Source organism: Pongo abelii, chromosome 15, assembly GCF_028885655.2.
Source record: "Pongo abelii isolate AG06213 chromosome 15, NHGRI_mPonAbe1-v2.0_pri, whole genome shotgun sequence".
NCBI lineage: Eukaryota > Metazoa > Chordata > Mammalia > Primates > Hominidae > Pongo > Pongo abelii.
Genome location: NC_072000.2, coordinates 53,591,824 through 53,611,172, shown reverse-complemented (window position 1 = coordinate 53,611,172; position 19,349 = coordinate 53,591,824). Strand labels below are relative to the sequence as shown.

Sequence of the window (19,349 nt, the reverse complement as noted above, 5' to 3'; positions counted from 1 at the left end):
AATGCCTAACTTAATGATTGGGTAGGGGGACCCCACTAGAACCCTGACATAACATACCTTAAAGAAGTGTTGTATTTCAATTTATAAAAGTTTATATGTAAAAGTTTCTTGAATTGTTGCACCCTGTGCTACATTTTATAAATCTAGTTAAAGCTTTGATTTCAGAGCAGTTTTATCTGGAGGCATTATAAATGACCATATGGAATGTAGGTATCTTTCAGCAGAAATTCGTTTATTGACATTGGTTTTTTGCATTTTTGCATTTGCTTTTCATTAGTTGTTTTGTCACCAAATTATCTGGTCAAAGCAACATACACTGCACATTACTTGTTTATTACTTTACATTCAGCCAATTACATTTAAGAATCAAATACACTAAATGCTAAAGAATCTCATTTTTTTCTGGAATGGTGTAGGTGTATTTCTTGGAGTGTGTCAAAAAAATAAATTTGAAAACGTACTCTCTTTAACAAAATAAAAGCAAACCCTACCGTTGACTCGTGATCATTACAGCTGATTTTAAGTTGTTTTGTAAATGTATTCCAGTAGGTGTCACTGGTGAGTCGAGGAAAAACTCCTTTCCCAAGTGTAACGTTTTAATTAAAAGAAAGTAAAAGGTTTAATCAATAAAAGAGACTATGAGAATATTCATTTCTTGAGAGTCCAAAATTAACGTATTTATTGTTCAAAAGAGACGGGGTCTCGCTATGTTGCCCAGGCTGGAGTGCAGTGGCTATTCACAGGCGCGATCCCACTACTGATCAGCACGGGAGTTTTGACCTGCTCCGTTTCCGACCTGGGCCGGTTCACCCCTCCTTAGGCAACCTGGTGGTCCCCCGCTCCCGGGAGGTCACCATATTGATGCCGAACTTAGTGCGGACACCCGATCGGCATAGCGCACTACAGCCCAGAACTCCTGGACTCAAGCGATCCTCCAGCCTCAGCCTCCCGAGTAGCTGGGACTACAGGCACGCGCCACCGCGCCCGGCGGTCAGATACTCGCGCGGAATAGCACTAGAAGCTGTGGTATGGTGACGTCATCAACTGGGCCAGCCCACAACGCCTCTAAGATTTCATTTTACTCACCCAGCGAAACAACTTGACCGCACTGCGCACGCGTTTCCTTTGAGCACTGCATTCTGGGTAAACTGTCTCAAAAATTTGAAGAGCGCATGCGTGGGCCAGCTTCTTCCTTTTACCTCGTTGCACTGCTGAGAGCAAGATGGGTCACCAGCAGCTGTACTGGAGCCACCCGCGAAAATTCGGCCAGGGTTCTCGCTCTTGGTGAGAAGTAGTTTGTGATTTTGGGGAAGCGTTGCCCTGGAGCGCTAGGCTGCTTAAAATCTCAAGTAGAGGAGGCCACGGGCGGCACGAGGGAGCACGCCGACTGGGAGTCACTGGTGCCGCCATTACAGGCCTGTACTGGAGTTTGAGAGTCCCGGGATGCGGGTAGTAGCCGTCTGAGTGCGGAGTCTTGTAATTTCTGTGACCTGCAAAACCGCTGTTTCTTTTCTTACAGTCGCGTCTGTTCAAACCGGCACGGTCTGATCCGGAAATATGGCCTCAATATGTGCCGCCAGTGTTTCCGTCAGTACGCGAAGGATATCGGTTTCATTAAGGTAGGCGTCTGCAGACGTACTCCATGTTGTTTGGGCAGAGAAGGTTGTGGGGGTTCTTTATTTTTTCCGCGAAAGACAACGGGACAGATCTTCCCTGGGGTGGTAATTCTGAGCGTTCGACCAAGAGCTTTTCCTCCTCTTTTAGTTGGTAGCTGGTGACAGTGTTGATGGTTTGGGCAATCAGATTAACAGAATGGAGAAGGTGAAGGACTTAGTCTTTCCTACTCCCTTTTTTACCTAGATAGCTTAGCCAGTTTTAGGTGCCGTGTATTGTGTTGGGTGAAATTATTCACTTTACAGAAGCCACTAAAATTGTTTTACATTTATTTCACTTATCAATCTGGTAAGTACCTAGTCTCTCTCTTTTTTTTTTTTTAGAGACAGGGTCTCCGTCTGTCGCCCAGGTTGAAGTGCAGTGACGTTGTTATGGCCCACTGCAGCCTCGAACTCCTGGTCTCAGACGATTCTCTTGCCTTGGCGTCCCGAGTAGCTGGGACTAAAGGCGCTTGCCACCACGCGCGGCTGTACCTAGATATTTTCTAACCAAATCTATGTATTAACCACTGACCCCGTTTTTTTTTTCTTTTTTGAGACGGAGTCGCACTCACCCAACCTGGAGTGCAATGGCGTGATCTTGGCTCAGTGCAACCTCCGCCTCCCCGGTTCAAACGTTTCTCCTGCCTCAGCTTCCTGAATAGCTGGGATTACAGGCGCCCGCCACCATGTCCGGCTAATTTTTTTATTTTTAGTAGAGAGGGGGTTTTACCATGTTGGTCAGGCTGGTCTCGAACTGCTGACCTCGTGATCCGCCCGCTTCGGCGTCCCAAAGTGCTGGGATTACAGGCGTGAGCCACCGCGCCCGGCCAACCCAAAATGTTTGATAGCGTCATACACTGGAATGAACTTAAAGTTTGGGGCCAGAAAGTCATTGTTAAGATTCAGCAAACAATGGTCTGCCGTTTAGTGCTTCTATCTCTTGATCATCTGAGTCAAGCTAATGTTTATATGAAACTTTTGACTATGTGAAACTTTGGGCTTCTAAAAATCTTTTAAATAGTAGTTTGGGTTTTTTTTTATTTTAAGGTGAAAACGAGTTTATTATTGGCTCTTTGAGATAAAAATCACCAGCTTTCTGATTCTTAATTATTTTGTATTGGATAGTACTGTTCTATAATGATGTAAATTTTTTTTTTTTTTTCAAATTGGGTCTCCGTTTCCCAGGCTGGAGTGCAGTGGTGTGATCTCAGCTCACTGCAACCTCCCCCTCCCGGATTCAAGCGATTCTCCTGCCTCAGCCTCCCGAGTAGCTGGGATTACAGGCGTCTGCCACCACGCCCGGCCTATTTTTATTTTTTTGTGGAGATGGGATTCCACCATGTTGGCCAAGCTGGTCTTGAGCTCCTGACCTCAGGAGATCGGCCTGCCTTGACCCCTCAGTGTGCTGGGATTACAGGCGTGAGCCACGGCGCCCTGTCTGTTGTAAATTGTTAATGTGAATTCTGCAGTGCAGCAGGGACAGAGAAAGTACGTTTAAACTTAGGCTTGGCAGCCTTCAGCAAATACTTCATCAGTATATGCTTCTTGTTAAGATGAGGAGGTTCACCTAATTCGAGAGGTAGTATATCACACGTAAGAAAATGGACCTTGGCCCCACGCCCTAGCTCTGTGTCCTAGATAAACTTGGCCAGGCGAGGAGCCTCACACCTGAAATCGCAGCACTTTGGGAGGCCGACAAGGTGGGCAGATTTCTTGAGCCCAGGGTTTCTGCGACAAGCCTTGCCAACATGACGAAAACCTGTTTCTACAAAAATTAGCCTTGTATGGTGACCTGCGCCTGTGGTCTCAGCTACTCAGGAGGCTGAGGTGGGAGAATCGCTTGAACCCAGGAGGCTGAGGGTGCAATGAGTGGAGATGGCTCCATTGCACTCCAGTCCGGGAGACACCGAGACTGTCTCAAAAAAAAAAAAAATGATGAACTGTGTAATTATAGTTGCCTACTGAAAACTATCCTGTGCATTTGGTAAAGATCATTTACTAGTGTTTTGTTTTGGGAAACATTACTTTGATGGAAGAAGTGGGATAGCGTTAACTAAAAATCATTCTAAAACATGGTTGATTCTGGAGTAGGCATTCAGTAAATATTTAAACTACGTAGAACCTGGTGTGGTTTGGATAGGTCAAAGGTCCAGTTCTGTAATTATATGACATTCTATAATGAACCATTTTTTTTGTGAGAATCAAGTAGAGATTTAAAGCATTTTGTAATAAATCATTATCTGCTTTTTTTTTTCAGTTGGACTAAATGATCTTCCTTCAGAGGATTATCCGAGGCATCTACTCAGTGAAAAACCATGATAATTCTTTGTACATAAAATAAACATTTGAAAAAACCCTTCAGTTTATGAGTGTTTTAATGTGACTGGAATAGTTAACTGTTTATAGAAATCTTTTTTTTTTTTTTTTTGAGACTGAGTCTCGCTCTGTCGCCAGGCTGGAGTGCAGTGGCGCGATCTCGGCTCACTGCAACCTGGGTTCAAGCCTCCTGCCTCAGCCTCCACGCCCAGCTAATTCTTCCCTTGTTAGTAGAGATGGGGGTTTCACCATGTTGACCAGGATGGTCTCGATCTCTTGACTTCGTCATCTGCTTGTCTTGGGCCCCCAAAGCGCTGGGATTACAGGCGTGAGCCACCGTGCCTGGCAAGAAATCTTTTAAAAACAAATTTTATTACCTTCTCAATAAACTTGTCTCAATGGCTTATTTTCCCTGAGTTAACATAAAATCATACCAGCCAGTAAACTGGTAAATGCCAGTTTTATTTTTATACTTTACAAAACCTGGCAGGTTCAGGCCTGTAATCCCAGCACTTTTGGAGGTCAGAGTGGAAGGATTGCTTGAGCCCAGGAGACCACCCTGGGCAACATACTGAGACCTTGTCTCTTGAAAGAAAAAGTTTTAAGGAATTTATATACATATATGTTCACACACTTGAATAGATACAGGGTCTCATCTGTCAATGTGTGCATGTGCGTATTTGGGGAAAAGCAGTTGGGAGCACTTGGAGGGGTTGTGCAAGTTGGACTCGGTGAAGTGTAGGTATAGTGTGTGGTTGCTTTAACATTGGTAATGCAGGTGGCTGACATGAGATGGAATAAATGAAGGTAGGTGAAAATTCTTGGGATTTGACACGTTGTTATCTGGAAGCCTATTAGAAATGCTCTGTTAGGGTATACCCTGTACCTCCTGAATTGGTGTACATTTGAACGAGAGCTCCTACACGATCCAAGTTTGGAAAGTACCGTTCTACCACTTGTGGATAACAATCGTACAAATACTTGAGTTCCTGTATGCCAGACACAGAATTCTGTAGTGAATGAAAAGTTCTCAATTGAATTTATATGCTGATAGAGCAGCAATACATAATTGCATTATTTGAAGAAAAGCAGGTTAAAAGAGGTATATGTGCTAGATGTTGAGGTCAGAGAAGAAAGCCATACTTAAATTCGGCTTATGAACTTAATAGAGGTTACAGCATAGATTCTGTGGGGAAGAGAATTCCGGGATGGAATCAGAGAAATAGCAAAGTTGTGGCTGAAGAGTGAGAAAACTGGCCAGGGTCTGTAGTAGCCCTGTAGGTTATAGTTAGATATTGTGAGATGAGCATCCATTTGGAAACTTACTTTTGTAGAGGTGGGGTATTATTATGCTGTCCAGGTTAGTCTGAACTGTTGGGATCAACTGATCCTCCTGCAGCCTCCCAAGTAGCTGGGACAACAGGTGTGCACTACTGTCCCCAGCAATGAACTAAGTTCTTAAGAGCAAAACATTTCACTGAGGCAGAGGTAGAAATAAAGCTATTGCAATAGTCTAGGCAAGTGATTTTGGCTTGCATTAGGATAGATGGGAGTGGTTGAGATAGTCACAAGTTTTTTTTTTTTTTTTTTTTTTGGGGTGGGGGCAGGGTCTTGCTCTATCACCCAAGCTGGAATGCAGTGGCACACTGCAGCCTCAACCTCCTGGGCTCAAGCTATCCTTCCACTTCAGCCTTCTGAGTAGCTGGGACATGGTGTACACCACCATGCCAGGATAATATTTTATGTTTTTAGTAGAGACGGGGTTTGTTGTCCAGGCTGGTCTTGAACTCCTGGGTTCAAGTGATCAGCCCGCTTTGGTCTCTTAAAGTGTTGGGATTACAGGTGAGCACCACTACAACCAGCCTTACTGTGGGAGACAAGGTTTGTTGAAGGAACCCATATGGGAGATAGGAGTAGATAATGACTCCTAGGGGCTGGGCGTAGTGGCTCACTCCTGTAATCCCAGCACTTAGGGAGGCCTAGGCAGGAGAATAGCAAAAATTTAAAAGAGAAAATTAGCTGGGTGTGGTTGTGCACGCCTAGCTACTTGGGAGGCTTGTGCCACTGCACTCTGGGCAACAGAATGAGATCCAGTCTAAGAATGACTCCAAGGATTTTGGCCTGAGCAACTGGAAGGATAGAATTGCTGTTGAGATAGGCCTTCCCAGGTTTGGGAAGAATAGAAAGTTCAGTTTGGACATGCTGACTTTGAGACGTGTCTTAGACATCCAAGTAGAATCTGTTTTAAGCAGTGAGGTGAGTGATCAACTGTATTGTGTGCCTTTGATTAAGACAGAATTGGTAACCCCAGTTTTATCTGAGAGGAGGGGAAGTGTGACAGAAGGAAAGCTGGAATGGAAAGAACATCTTAACTGGTTGCAGCTAAATTATCTTTGCCAATTTTTTTTTTCTTTTTTTTTTGAGATGGAGTTTTGCTCATGTTGCCCAGGCTGGAGTGCAGTGGCGTGATCTTGGCTCACTGCAACCTCCGCCTCCCAGGTTCAAGCAATTCTCCTGCCTCAGCCTCCTGAGTAGCTGGGATTACAGGCATGCGCCACCATGCCCGGCTCATTTTGTATTTTTAGTAGAGATGGGGTTTTCTCCATGCTGGTCAGTGGCTGTTCTCGAACTCCAGACCTCAGGTGATCTGCCTACCTCGGCCTCCCAAAGTGCTGGGATTACAGGCATGAGCCACCATGCCCAGCCTTTTTTTTTCTTTCTTTCTTTTGAGACGGAGTCTTGCTCTGTCACCCAGGCTGGAGTGCAGTGGCATGATTTCAGCTCACCACAACCTCTGCCTCCCGGGTTCAAGCAATTCTCCTGCCTCAGCCTGCCAGGCAGCTGGGATTACAGGTGTGCCTGTACAGGTCTGCCACCATGCCTGGCTGATTTTTTGTATTTTTAGTAGAGGCAGGGTTTCACCATGTTGGCCAGGCTGCTTTCAAACTCCTGACCGCAGGTGATCCACCCGCCTCAGCCTCCCAAAGTGCTAGGATTACAGGCATGAGGCATCGCTCCTGGCCGCCAATTTTTTGAAAACATGTGATTGAACACATTCCTAGTATACTTCCCTTAGAAGGAGCTTGTAGAAGTTAGGGATACTGGAGCTTAAGTTTCATAAGCTTCATAGTAAATCCACCTATGCTCCTAACCCTGAACCCCAGGTGTATGTGATGATAAAGTTGGTGTTGGGGAAGTGTCTAGGAAAGAGCCGGGTTTCAGTCTGGGTAAGGAGGTGGGAAGAATATTGGGAGATGAGGTTGAAGATGTAAAAAGGATTTATTGGTAATGGGATGAGCTGGTATTGCAGATAGAGTGGATGAGAAGCTGTGTCAGCTAAGCAAATGTAAAAAAGTTTGGGAGATGATGAGAGAAGCTTACATATGTAGTGGTGAGTTAGGTCAACAAGGGTGTGATATGTGTTTGATTTGGTCATGAGAGTCTCTTGGATGAGCTGGGCTCTGGTCTAGTGTGATGGCCTAGTATAAATTCTGTAAGAGATGTGCAGTGCCTTAGGTAATGGAAGGGAACACTCCCTATCCCGTCCTATCCCTGTGTATACATGGTGGTAGTGAGTGGGAAGGCTGCTGTGGATAGGTGGTTTAAGTGCTTTATGCACATTGCCTTTTTCAAGTCTTAGAGTACTTTTCAGTAGATGTTATCATCATTACATACCCAAGGAAACTGAGGCTTAGAGATGAAGTAATTTCCCCAAAGTTTCCCAAAGAAAGAGACAAAACGACTGGAACTGGGTCTGTCTGAAATCAGTGCTTATGCTCTTAATATCCGCAACACACTTATTGTATGGTTAAAGGACTGTGCATCTCTTATTCCCAAAGATCACTTAGTTGCTTGAGGGCAGGAGTAAATGTTTCCTTTCATATTTACATGTATACCAAGCACATAGCAAGATGCCTTGTAGATTAATAGGTCCTCATTTGTTGGGGAATTGAACTAAATTACCTAGTAAAAGCTCAATAAGTGTTGATGGCAAAAGATAGGTGCTATAGGAGAGGCCCAAACAACCATTGGAACATAGAGGATCTATTCTTTCTTTTTCAAAATTTATTGTAGATACAGGGTCTTGCAATGTTGCCCAGGTTGGTCTTATACTCCTGGCCTCAAGTGATCCTCTTGCCTTGGTCTCCCAAAATGCTAGGACTACATGTGTGAGCCACCACTCTGGCAGAGGATATATTCTTAGGTTTGGATTCTGTCTTAGTGTCTTTGGGCCACTGTAACAAAATCCAGTAGACTGAGTGGCTTAAATAACAGACATTTATTTCTCACAATTCTGGAGGCTAGGAAGTCCGAGATCAAGGTGCTGGTAGATTTCATGTCTGATGAGAGCTGTTTCCTGACTCATAAGTGGTGCCTTCTCATTGTGTCCTTACATGGTGGATAGGGCAAATGAGCTTTCTTGGGCTTATTTTATAAGAGAACTAATCCCATGAGGGTTGACCTCTCTAATCTCTTTCCAAAATGCCCCACCTCCTAGAACTCACAGGCTAGGGTTTCATTATGTGGATTTTATGGGGGACACAAACATTTTGGCTATGGAATCTCCTTTAATACAACAACATCCTGAGGTACCGTCCCCATTTAACAAATGAGGTGACTGAGGCACAATGAATAAGTAACTTTCCCAAGATTGTATAGCTAGTAAGAGAGATTCAACCAGGTAGTATGTCTTGAAAACTGCTCTTACCACTAAACTGTAAATGTTCAACAAAAAGTGAAAGCTGGCTGGGCGTGGTGGCTCATGCCTGTAATCCCAGCACTTTAGGAGGCTGAGGCAGGTGGATCACAAGGCCAGGAGTTTGAGACCAGCCTGGTCAACATGGTGAAACCCCGTCTCTGTTAAAAATACAAAAATTAGTTGAGTGTGGTGGTGTGCACCTGTAATCCCAGCTACTTGGGGGGCTGAGGCACAAGAATCGCTTGAACCTGGGAAAGGGAGGTTGCAGTGAATCGAGATCATGCCACTGCACTCCAGCCTGGGAGACAGAGTGAGACCCTGTCTCAAAAAAAAAAAAAAAAAAAAAAAAGTGAAAGCTTTGGTAAATATTGGTAGTCTACAAAATTGCCGAAAGAAATAATTTTTTATAAAAAGTGAAAAATTGTTTATGTGCTACAATTTTATTATGTTAAAAACAAGTTCACAAGGAAAAAATCAGAAGGAAACATGTCATTATGTTAGCAGCATTTGACTTTGGGTGATGTGATTTATGATTTGATTTGTAGCAGTGTCTGATTAAGACTCATTTAGAGATTGAGTATCCAGATACTGCAGTATATAATGTCCCTGGTACCAATATTGCTAGTGAGGCTTCTGCTCCTCCTAAAACAGCTCATTCTATTTTTAGACTGCTTTGATAGTAAGTTTTTTCTTAGGTTGCTATGATTTCATTCTACTGATTTTGACTGCTACTCATTGATATTAATTCTGTGTTGTCCTGTACAAAACAAGTCTAATCTCTGAAAAAAAAGGGCTAAATATTTAGGCATGAAGGCTCTCATGTTTTCCTAGAATCTTCTTATTTCCAGTATAACCATCTGTGATTATTTCAACTGTTTCTCTAAGACATGATTTAGAGTGATCTTTGGTGTTCTCTGAATTAATTCCACTCAATCTAGATCCTGATAGTGACATAACATGTTTCACAGGGCAGGCGTGCAATACAAATTTATTGAATTTGGTTGGGCATCATTGCTTTTTCACTTTTTATGGGTCCTCTTTTACCATTACAGAAAGACCTGAGCTGTCTTCCTTGGCACTGCCTATGGAGGTGACACCCATCTCCTCCATCATGGCCATCCTGAGACCGCTCGTGAAGCCCAAGATCATCAAAAAGAGCACCAAGAAGTTCACTGGGCACCAGTCAGACTGATATGTCAAAATTAAGTGTAACTGGTGGAAACACAGAGGTATTGACAACAGGGTTCATAGAAGGTTTGAGGGCCAGATCTATGCCCAACATTGGTTATGGGAGAAACAAAAAGACAAAGCACATACTGCCCAGTGGCTTCTGGAAGTTCTTGGTCCACAACGTTAAGGAGCTGGAAGTACTGCTGGTGTGCAACAAATCTTACTGTGTTGAGATCACTCATGATGTTTCTTCCAAGAACTGCAAAGCCATCTTGGAAAGAGCAGCCCAGGTGGTCATCAGAGTCACCAATGCCAATGCCAGCCTGCACAGTGCAGAAAGTGAATAGACAGTGAATGTGTTTGTTTTATTGGGGTTTAAATAAAACCAATACAACTGTAAAAACAAAAACAACAAAAACCAGAGACCCTGGCTTTTGAACAGTTGTTCGTGTGGCTAATGCCCCCAACAGTTTTATTTTTTAAAATTTTATTTATGTATTGTTTTTGAGACGAAGTCTTGCTCTGACTGGAGTGCAGTGATGCAAGCTCAGCTCACTGTAACCTCACCTTCCAGGTTCAAGTGGTTCTTCTGCCTCAGCCTCCTAAGTGGCTGGGATTACAGGTGCCCACTACCACACCTGGCTAATTTTTGTATTTTTGTAGAGATGGGGTTTCATCCTGTTGGCCAGGCTGGTTTAGAACTCCTGACCTCAAGGGATCCTCCCACCTCAGCTTCCCAAAGTGCTGGGATCACAGGCTTGTATTAGTTCATTTTCATACTGCTGATAAAGACATACCTAAGACTGGGAAGAAAAATAGGTTTGTTGGACTCACAGTTCCATGTGGCTGGGGATGCCTCACAATTATGGTGGAAGGCAAAAGGCACTTCTTAGATGGCAGCGGCAAGCGAGAAATGAGGAAGACATGAAAGCAGAAATCCCTTATAAAACCATCAGTTCTTGTGATACTTATTCACTACCACGAGAAGGTATGGGGGAACCACTCCCATGATTCAGTTATCTCCCACCAGGTCCCTCTCACAACATGTGGGGATTATGCGAGTACAATTCAAGATGAGATTTGGGTGGGGACACAGAGCCCACAAACCATAATCAAGGCATGAGCCACGGCGCCTGGCCTTCAACAGTTTTAAAGCAGCCTGCTTGCATAACCTCTGCTAGGACATCGTTCTTAAAAACTATCTTTAATGGTAATTGGTGTATTAGGGATTTGGGTTTTTAGGTAGGCAGAGAAAAAGCACTCCTAGTGGTACGATTAAGAAGGGTATAATAAAGTGTTTTAATTTCCTCAATATTGACAAAAATTGAAAAAAAGAGGCCAGGCACAGTGGCTCATGCCTGTAATCCTAGCCTTTTGGGAGGCTGAGGCAGGAGGATGGTTTGATGCTAGGAGTTCCAGACCAGCCTGGGCAACATCAGGAGATCCCCTATCTACCAAAATTAAACAAACAAAAAAACCCAAAAACAATTAGCCAAGCATGGTGGTGCATGTCTGTAGTCTCAGTTTCTCAGGAGGCTGAGATGAGAGGATAACTTGAGCCCAAGAGGTCCAGGTTTCAATGAGTCATGTTTGCACCACTTAAAAAAAAAAAAAAAGGCTGCACTATTAGCTGTTTCTCAGGAAGGTTAATGTAGAACATAAAAGGCTCAGTTTGTAGATAGACTGACTATATGTGTGTGTAGGAATCAAGGCTATACAGGGTCCAAAAATTAGCCTAGATTATGTGTGCTAGTTCCAGGTATCTTCTATCTTTTAGAATTTTAAAAGAATAGAGGCAGAAAGTCACAAGCTTAATCTAGATGAGGTAATTATCATTTAATGTCTTGAACATAAAGTCATTTGCTAAATTAGAATTTATTTTAATTTTTTTGGACATGGCCTTGCTCTGTCACCCAGACTGGCGTTCAGTGGCACAAACATGGCTTATTGCAACCTCAACCTCCTGGGCTCAAGTAATCCTCCTACCTCAGACCCCAAGTAGCTAGGACCATAAGTGTGCACCACAATGCCCAGCTAATTTTTATAAAATTTTTCGTAGAGATGGAAGTCTCACCATGTTGCTCAGGCTGGTCTGGAACTCCTGGGCTCATGCAATCCTCCCTCCCTAGTCTCCCAAAGTGTTGGGATCACAGGGGTAAGCCACTGTGCTCAGCCAGAAAATAATTTAGAGAAGCCAGAACTGGCTTTCTTTGGTGAAAATTCTTTGAGCAGATTCCAGACTGGACCTTCTGACTGCTATAAACAAATGGTGGATTCCCATTATTTGTTTATGGGACAGAAATATCGAAGGCCTGTAGAACCATAATGCCTTCCCCTTCCTTCAGTCACTCACCCACTTCATTTCTCCTATTAGGCCCCTTAGAAAGAGATCCCTGATGCCAGGCACAGTGGCTTACACCTGTAATCCTAGCAGTTTGGGAGGCTGAGGTGGGTGGATCACCTGAGGTCAGGAGTTAAAGACCAGCCTGGCCAACGCAGTGAAACCCCATCTTTACTAAAAATACAAAAAAATTAGCCAGGCATGGTGGCGGGTGCCTGTAATCCCAGCTACTCGGGAGGCTGAGGCAGGAGAATGGCATGAACCCGGGAGGCGGAGGTTGCAGTGAGCAGAGATCAGGCCGCTGCACTCCAACCTGGGCAACAGAGCAAGACTCCGTTTCAAAAAAAAAAAAAAAAAAAAAAAAAAGAAAAAGCAAGAGATCCCTGACTGCCTGTATAGTTTGAGAACCACTGATCCTGGGGCAAGGACTCAAAGTCTCTGGCTCTAGAAGTGGCTGGTGTGGACCTCAAGTGGACCCTATTCCAAGAGTCCAAAGGACACATTCCAGGAAGCTGTGCTCTAAGCCTAAATGACCAACCTTGCCTTCACTTTGGACATATACCATCTGGTCTTCTTCCTCGATTTCTGTTCTTTTCTCAGGCCTTCCAGTTTCTTCGTGGGTGACCCTTCCTTACCAGTGCTTTGCTCCGAGTCAGCTCACCAGACCCAGCAGGCTGCCACTAAAGGTTTATTGTAAAACCTTGATTAATTCAGATAACCTTGAAATACTTACATAACATCACTGACAAATAGGAAAGGGAGTGCATTTCCATTGATAGAGACTATGGCTAGAGTTACTAAGGTCTGGAAAAAAGGCAGGAGAGTGAAGTATCTGGAGACGTAGGGAGAGAAAGAGACTGGTGTTAAAAGAAAAATGACACCTTTTTCCTGCTTGTATCTTATAGTGGTTCTGCCACCAGTAATGCAGGATCCCACTGATCTCTCTGAACACATTTTAGGACAGGTCCATATTCGGGAGCTGACTTTGTAACTTCTTACTGTATATAATCTAGGTTTGACTGGGATCACCGTAGGTGTGTTTATGACCTTAACTGTAACAGCAATGAAATTAAAAAAATGGTTTAGTTTAATAATAATGTTGTAAGAGTGTAAGTACCAGTAGCTTCATGTACATTGTACAACCCAATAATAATTATGCTGACTGTGTGAACAGCTCCCTTGTGACTCCATTGCCAAACATCAAGCATTAACAGCAAGTGCTAGAAAAATCAATAAGTCTTTACCCAGGGAACCAAAGATATGTGGGTTACTAAAACCCCTAACAGTTGCCCATAAAGAGTAATATCTCATTATTTTAATGCCAAAGGAGGTTTTCGTTTCATTTCCTAAGTAATAACAAGATCGCATATTAAAGGACAAGTTGACGGAGTGATAAACATTTCTGGCAGCACAGACAAATCAATAAGAGGCTAAAATAAAAAGAAATGAAACTTGTCTCTTGGCAATTTATTTAGTTGGATTTCATAGGCTGAGTCTGGTTCACCCTGGATTTTCTTTTCACACACCCACACATCCCATTTCATGATGATGCTTGTGCATCTGTTCTTCCTTTGATGGTAATTAACTCTTATTAACACTCACGAAGACTAAGTGTGGGCCTCTAGCACAGATGACATATTCAGACAACCACGAAAAGATAGGGTTTATAAAAACTAATGCATACTTGGAACTGAGGCCAAGAGATAAAGATGGTCCACTCCAACAGTGCTGATATGCTTGAGAAATCCAAGGGGTGTTGACCTAATGTAAAAAGGATATAGGAGACAAATTTTACCATTGTGTAATTTTGTCTTAGGCCGGTTCTGTCAAATATAGCTTCTGAAATTCTGAATAGTCCTCTGCCCAGTGTGGTTTAATTGTTGGTGTTGTCAAGACTCTTGGGGAGAAGTCACCTTTCTCTTTTTTTTTTTTTTTTGATTCTAGCTCTGTTGTCCAGGCTGGAGTGCAGTGGTATGATCTTGGCTTACTACAGCCTCTGTCTCCTGGGTTCAAGAGATTCTCCTGCCTTAGCCTCTGGAGTAGCTGGGATTACAGGTGTGCACCATTACACCCAGCTAATTTTTATATTTTTAGTGGAGATGGGGTTTTGTCATGTTGGCCAGGCTGGTCTCAAACTCCTGATCTCAAGTGATCTTTGGTCTTGAGTTTGGTCTCAAGACCATCTGCTTTCATCTGCTTTGGTCTCCCAAAGTGCTGGGATTACAGGCATGAGCCACCACGCCCAGCCTATTTTTTTATTTTTTGTATTTTCTTTTGGTAATCTCTTTCTCTTGCTTTTTCTTTCTTTCTTTTCTTTGGAGACAGGGTCTCACTGTGTCATGCAGGCTGGAGTGAAGTGTGATCTCTGCTTACTGCAGCCTCAATCTCCCGGGCTCAATGCAATCCTCCCACCTCAGCCTCCCAAGTATCTGGGACCACAGGCATGCGTCACCAGCCTGGCTAATTTTTGTATTTTTGGTGAGATAAACTTTTGTCATGTTGCCCAGGTTGGCCTTAAATTCCTGGGCTCAAGAGATCCACCTGCCTCGGCCTCCCAAAATGCTAGGACTGCAGGCGTGAGCCACCATGCCAGGCCAGGGTAATCTCTTTAAACACAATTTTCTTTAAAGTTTTCTACATGGTCAGGAGACTTCATTATCTGATTTCTGAGTACTATAGCTTCTTTACTGCCAAGGGAGCAAAGCATGATGACAGTGACCACTTCTCATTTGTGTCCTTCATTATAGATTTTCTAAATACACTTGCTCATTGTTAATGACTTTAATTTGTTCCAGAAAACTCCACCACTGAGTTAAAAGCTATTAAGTGAAAAAATTCCATTAAGTTTTTGGAAAAAATTATTTATTCTATGACATTACAAGGTACTTGAGTAATTTTCACAAAAAGAATATACTAGTTAAACTTTGAAAAAAGCTCATAAAAGTAATGTACAATAATTTGAAAGTATTCTGACCTCAACCGGTATATTGAAATTCAATTCTTGCACTAATTAGGTTAGAGAAGACCCCACAAGTTAAAGGGCATGATCCCAAATGAGGTTGTCCTCACTTTTGATGCCAGTCACACTTTGGGAGTCCCCAGTCAATTGGCTACAAATCTAGGGGTTTGGCTGGGTGTGGTGGCTCACACCTGTAATCCGAGCACATTGGGAGGCCAAGGCAGGTGGATCACCTGAGGTTAGGAGTTTGAGAGCAGCCTGGCCAACATTGTGAAACCCTGCATCTACTAAAAATACAAAAATTAGCCGGGCATGGTGGCAGTCGCCTGTAATCCCAGCTACTTGGGAGGCTGAGGCACGAGAATTGCTTGAACCTGGGAAGCAGAGGTTGCAGTGAGCTGAGATGGCGCCACTGCACTTCAGCCTGGGCAACAGAGTGAGTCTCGGTCTCAATAAAAAATAAAAATAAAATAAAAAAATAAAACCCAGGGGTTTCTGAAGATTTTCTTCAGGTTTGTCGATTTGCTAGAATGACTCACATTACTCAGGAAGATGCTGTATTTAAAATTATGTTTTATTATGAAGGATACAAGTTAGGACCAGCCAATGGAGAGACACATAAAGTAAGGTCTAGGAGGGCCCTGGATGTGAAGCTTTCATGTCCTGCATTGTGGAATTGGGGTGTGTCACCCTCTCAACACATTGATATGTTCACCAACCAGGATGCTTTGCCATGCTTCAGTGTCTAAAGTTTTTATTGGGGTTTCATTATATATGTATAATTGATTGAATCACTGGCCAAGTGATTGAACTAAATCTCCACCCTACCCCTTACTCTGGAGGTCACGCTGACTCAGAGCACCAACTATCTAATCACATGGTTGTTCTCACTGGTAACTGGCCTCCATCTTGAGTCATCTCATCTTCCAGCCCAAATTCAGGTGTGATCCAAGAGGTTCATGAAAAACAAAGATATCTCTGTTACTTAGGGAATTCTAATTATTTTGAGTCTGCCTCCTAGGAACCAGAGACAAAAGCCAGTCAAATTCTTTACTATAAAACAGAAAGCATGTGAAAACATACTGTGCACACTATGTCTCACAACAAACACAAGTCTATTGAACTTGCCAATGGTGGAGTGTTGGTTGGTAGGAGAGGTCTGAGGGCATCGTTCTTTGCAAAGTGTATTCTTTCTGTACCATTTTCTTGACCAATTTTCACCTTTTCTGGGGATTATTACAGTTTTGCACTCAAACTACTCTTAAAAATAAAGTTACAGTGCAGGAAAACTTCTTTAGGGCACAATAAAGGCTAAACTCATGGAAATGGTACTCATTCATCTGCACAGAATGAAGTCTCTCAAGATGTTTCCTTTTATTCCTACTCAGTTGGTGCATGTACCCAAAATAAACATTTTGAGTTCATCCAAACACACTTTTGTTCTATGTGATGGTCTCTGTTTTGTTGTGTAAATTGGTGTCTCTTTGCCTGAAGTTGTAGTGTTGAAAGATCAGTTCTCATAGTCATTTATTTAGAGTGTTTTAGAGCAAAAAAAAAAAATGTATATTGGTATCCTGGGGGTTCCTAAGACCACTCTCAGACTCAATGATTTACTAGAAGGTCTCAAAGGACTCAGAAAAGCTATTATAATCACTGATATGGTTTATTACAGTGAAAGGATAAAGGTTAAAATCAGCAAAGAGAAAAGGCACATGGGGTGATATCCAGGAAAAATTGGGTAGAAACTTCCAGTTTTCCTCTCCAGTGGACTCACACGGACGCTGCCTACTTCCCCAGCAAGGATGTGTGACAGCATGTGCAAAGTGTTGTCAATCAAGGAAGTTAACCCAAGCCTTGGTGTTTAGGGTTTTTACTGGGGTCAGTCAGATAGACATGCAGCACCCACTGACCTCAGCTCCTCAGACACTGCTCCTCAGAGCTCACATTGATACAAAATGACCCAAGGCTTCAGCTATAGAAAAACATTCTTAATAGGCGTGATATTCCAAGGGCCCAGAGGTTATCTTCTTGGAGTGGGTCAAGGGCCAGTCCTCCCGAAGACAGGCCTTTCTTTGGAATGTGTAGTGTCTGAGCCACCTGGGCCTGCTGACTTACCACTTTACAGAGTAACTGAGAAAGAAGGTATTTTCTTTTCTTTTTTCTTTTTTTTTTTTGAGATGGAGTTTTGCTCATTGCCCAGACTGGAGTGCAATGGTGCGATCTCGGCTCACCGCAACCTCCGCCTCCCAGGTTTAAGCGATTCTCCTGCCTCAGCCTCCTGAGTAGCTGGGATTACAGGCATGCGTCACCACGCCCAGCTAATTTTGTATTTTTGGTAGAGATGCGGTTTCACCACGTTGGCCAGGCTGGTGTCAAACTCCTGACCTCAGGTGATCCACCTGCCTCGGCCTCCCAAAATGTTGGGATTATAGGTGTGAGCCACCGCGCCTGGCCCAAAAGAAGGTATTTTCAAGAGCCATTATGGTGGAAAATCATTTATGAACAGTGGATGTGCAGGATACATCTGTACTTTGTCTGGAAGCTGGAGTCATTGGACCATTCATGCTGTATAGAAAGAACTAAGAACTAAGAACACTGGCTTGGGAGTCAGGATACCCAAGACTCCTGTCATAACTGTGGTGCGTGACCTTGACCAAGCCTCATTTGTATCTCCTGTGAAATGAAAGGGTTATTAGACCTTTAATATCTAAGGTTCTTTCTGGCTACAAAAGTCTTTTTGTACAAAGTCTTGTGTTATGGTTTGAATGTATCCCCCAAAGTTCATATGTTGACCTCCAATGCAGCAGTATCGGGAGCTTTAAGAAGTGTTTAAGTCACAAGGGCTCCACCCTCACCAATGGATTAATGCCATTATCTGGGAGTGGGTTTGTTATCTTGGGGCTGGGCTCCTTATAAAAGGCAGGGTTTGGCCCCCTCTTGCACTGTCTCTCTCTTTACCCTTCTGCCATGGGATGACATGGCATGAAGGCCCTCGCCAGATACTGGCACCCAGATCTTGTACTTGCTAGACTCCAGAGCTGTGAGAAAATAAATTTCTCTTCTTTATAGATTGCCCAGTCTATGGTCTTCTGTTATACAGCACAAAACAGACCAAGATACACTGCTAACTTGCTATATGCAATAATACCTCCTTCCTCTATACCAGATTTCTTACCTCTTTTTCAAAATTTAGAACAGCAGAACCAGGTGACTGATCAGGATTTCTATAACAGGCAGTTGTTAAACTTAGGCTTTTCTGAGGTAAGAAAGTTAGGACTCTGTGCTGGTTTATACCACGTTGTTCCTTTCTATTCTGTCTCTATGTGAAGAGCAAATGAACAGAATGGCTCTGAGGGTCTCACTATTTCCTGACTCTGTCATTCACTCTTTGCTCAATTTCTTAACCTCTGTGTGAAAAACATCAGGATAATGTTGATTTCCTACCTCTTTTTTTTTTTTTTTTGGAGACAGAGTCTCACTCTGTCACCCAGATTGGAGTGCAGTGGTGGGATCTCTGCTCACTGCAACCTCCGCCTCCCAGACTCATGCAGTTCTCATGCCTCAGCCTCCCGAGTAGCTGGGGCTACAGGCGTGTGCCACTACAACCGGCTAATTTTTGTATTTTCTTTTTAGCAGAGATGGGTTTCGCCATGTTGGCCAGGCTGATCTTGAACTCCTGGTCTCAAGTGATCCAACCACCTTGGCCTCCCAAAGTGCTGGGATTACAGGTGTGAGCCACTGCACCTGGCCCCTACCTCTTTCAATGCAATACAATGTTGAAAAAGTGAGACAATATCTGTAAAGTTTGTTGAGAGTAATTGGCCCATAAGTGCACATACTCGGCCTTGTTATAATTGCAGGGGATGCTAGGTTTTGAGACCTTACCTAAACCTAATTGCATTATGTGGATGCCTGAGCCAAGAAGAATCCTCAGGCCTGCCTGGAATTAGTAGGTCTGCATTTGGGCAAGACTGAAGGTGAATCTTCCTAGGAGATGAGGGAGAGAAGGGTAGAGATGGGGAGAGGTGAAGACAGAGGAGTTGGGAGATGCAATAAGTGAAGCTAATTTCCTGAATTCCTGTAAGGCAGGATAGATCAGCATCTGATCCAGTGGAGGCAACCTCCAGGCAAGAATATTTATTAAACTCTCTCCTGGTTAGTCTGAGACCAGCCTGGCCAACATGGTGAAACCCTTTCTATACTAAAAAT

The 19,349-nt window shown here is 43.4% G+C and overlaps 1 protein-coding gene and 1 pseudogene across 2 annotated transcripts; both read left to right on the top strand.

The window, feature by feature from the left end:
- The first annotated feature begins 1,076 nt into the window (after positions 1–1,076).
- On the top strand, positions 1,077–11,459 carry RPS29 (ribosomal protein S29). 2 transcript variants are annotated; one of them, XM_009249061.4, is made up of 3 exons: positions 1,077–1,284; positions 1,520–1,619; positions 9,723–11,459. In XM_009249061.4, exons 1-3 carry the CDS (start codon positions 1,223–1,225, stop codon positions 9,762–9,764), a joined length of 204 nt encoding a protein of 67 aa, XP_009247336.1. In that variant the 5' UTR covers positions 1,077–1,222; the 3' UTR covers positions 9,765–11,459. The 2 variants fall into 2 exon arrangements, with proteins under 2 accessions (XP_009247336.1, NP_001127434.1); NM_001133962.2 differs by lacking the exon at positions 9,723–11,459 and adding an exon at positions 3,913–4,009 and having other exon boundaries at positions 1,193–1,284.
- On the top strand, positions 9,782–11,459 carry LOC129049892 (large ribosomal subunit protein eL32-like; annotated as a pseudogene).
- Positions 11,460–19,349: the final 7,890 nt, after the last annotated feature.

Excerpts from the sequence above, each read along its gene's own strand:
- RPS29 (XM_009249061.4), top strand. The coding sequence starts at position 1,223 with ATGGGTCACCAGCAGCTGTACTGGAGCCACCCGCGAAAATTCGGCCAG. Across the intron at positions 1,285-1,519 it reads GGCCAGGGTTCTCGCTCTTG|TCGCGTCTGTTCAAACCGGC; the intron begins GTGAGAAGTAGT and ends CTTTTCTTACAG. Across the intron at positions 1,620-9,722 it reads AGGATATCGGTTTCATTAAG|AAAGACCTGAGCTGTCTTCC; the intron begins GTAGGCGTCTGC and ends TTACCATTACAG.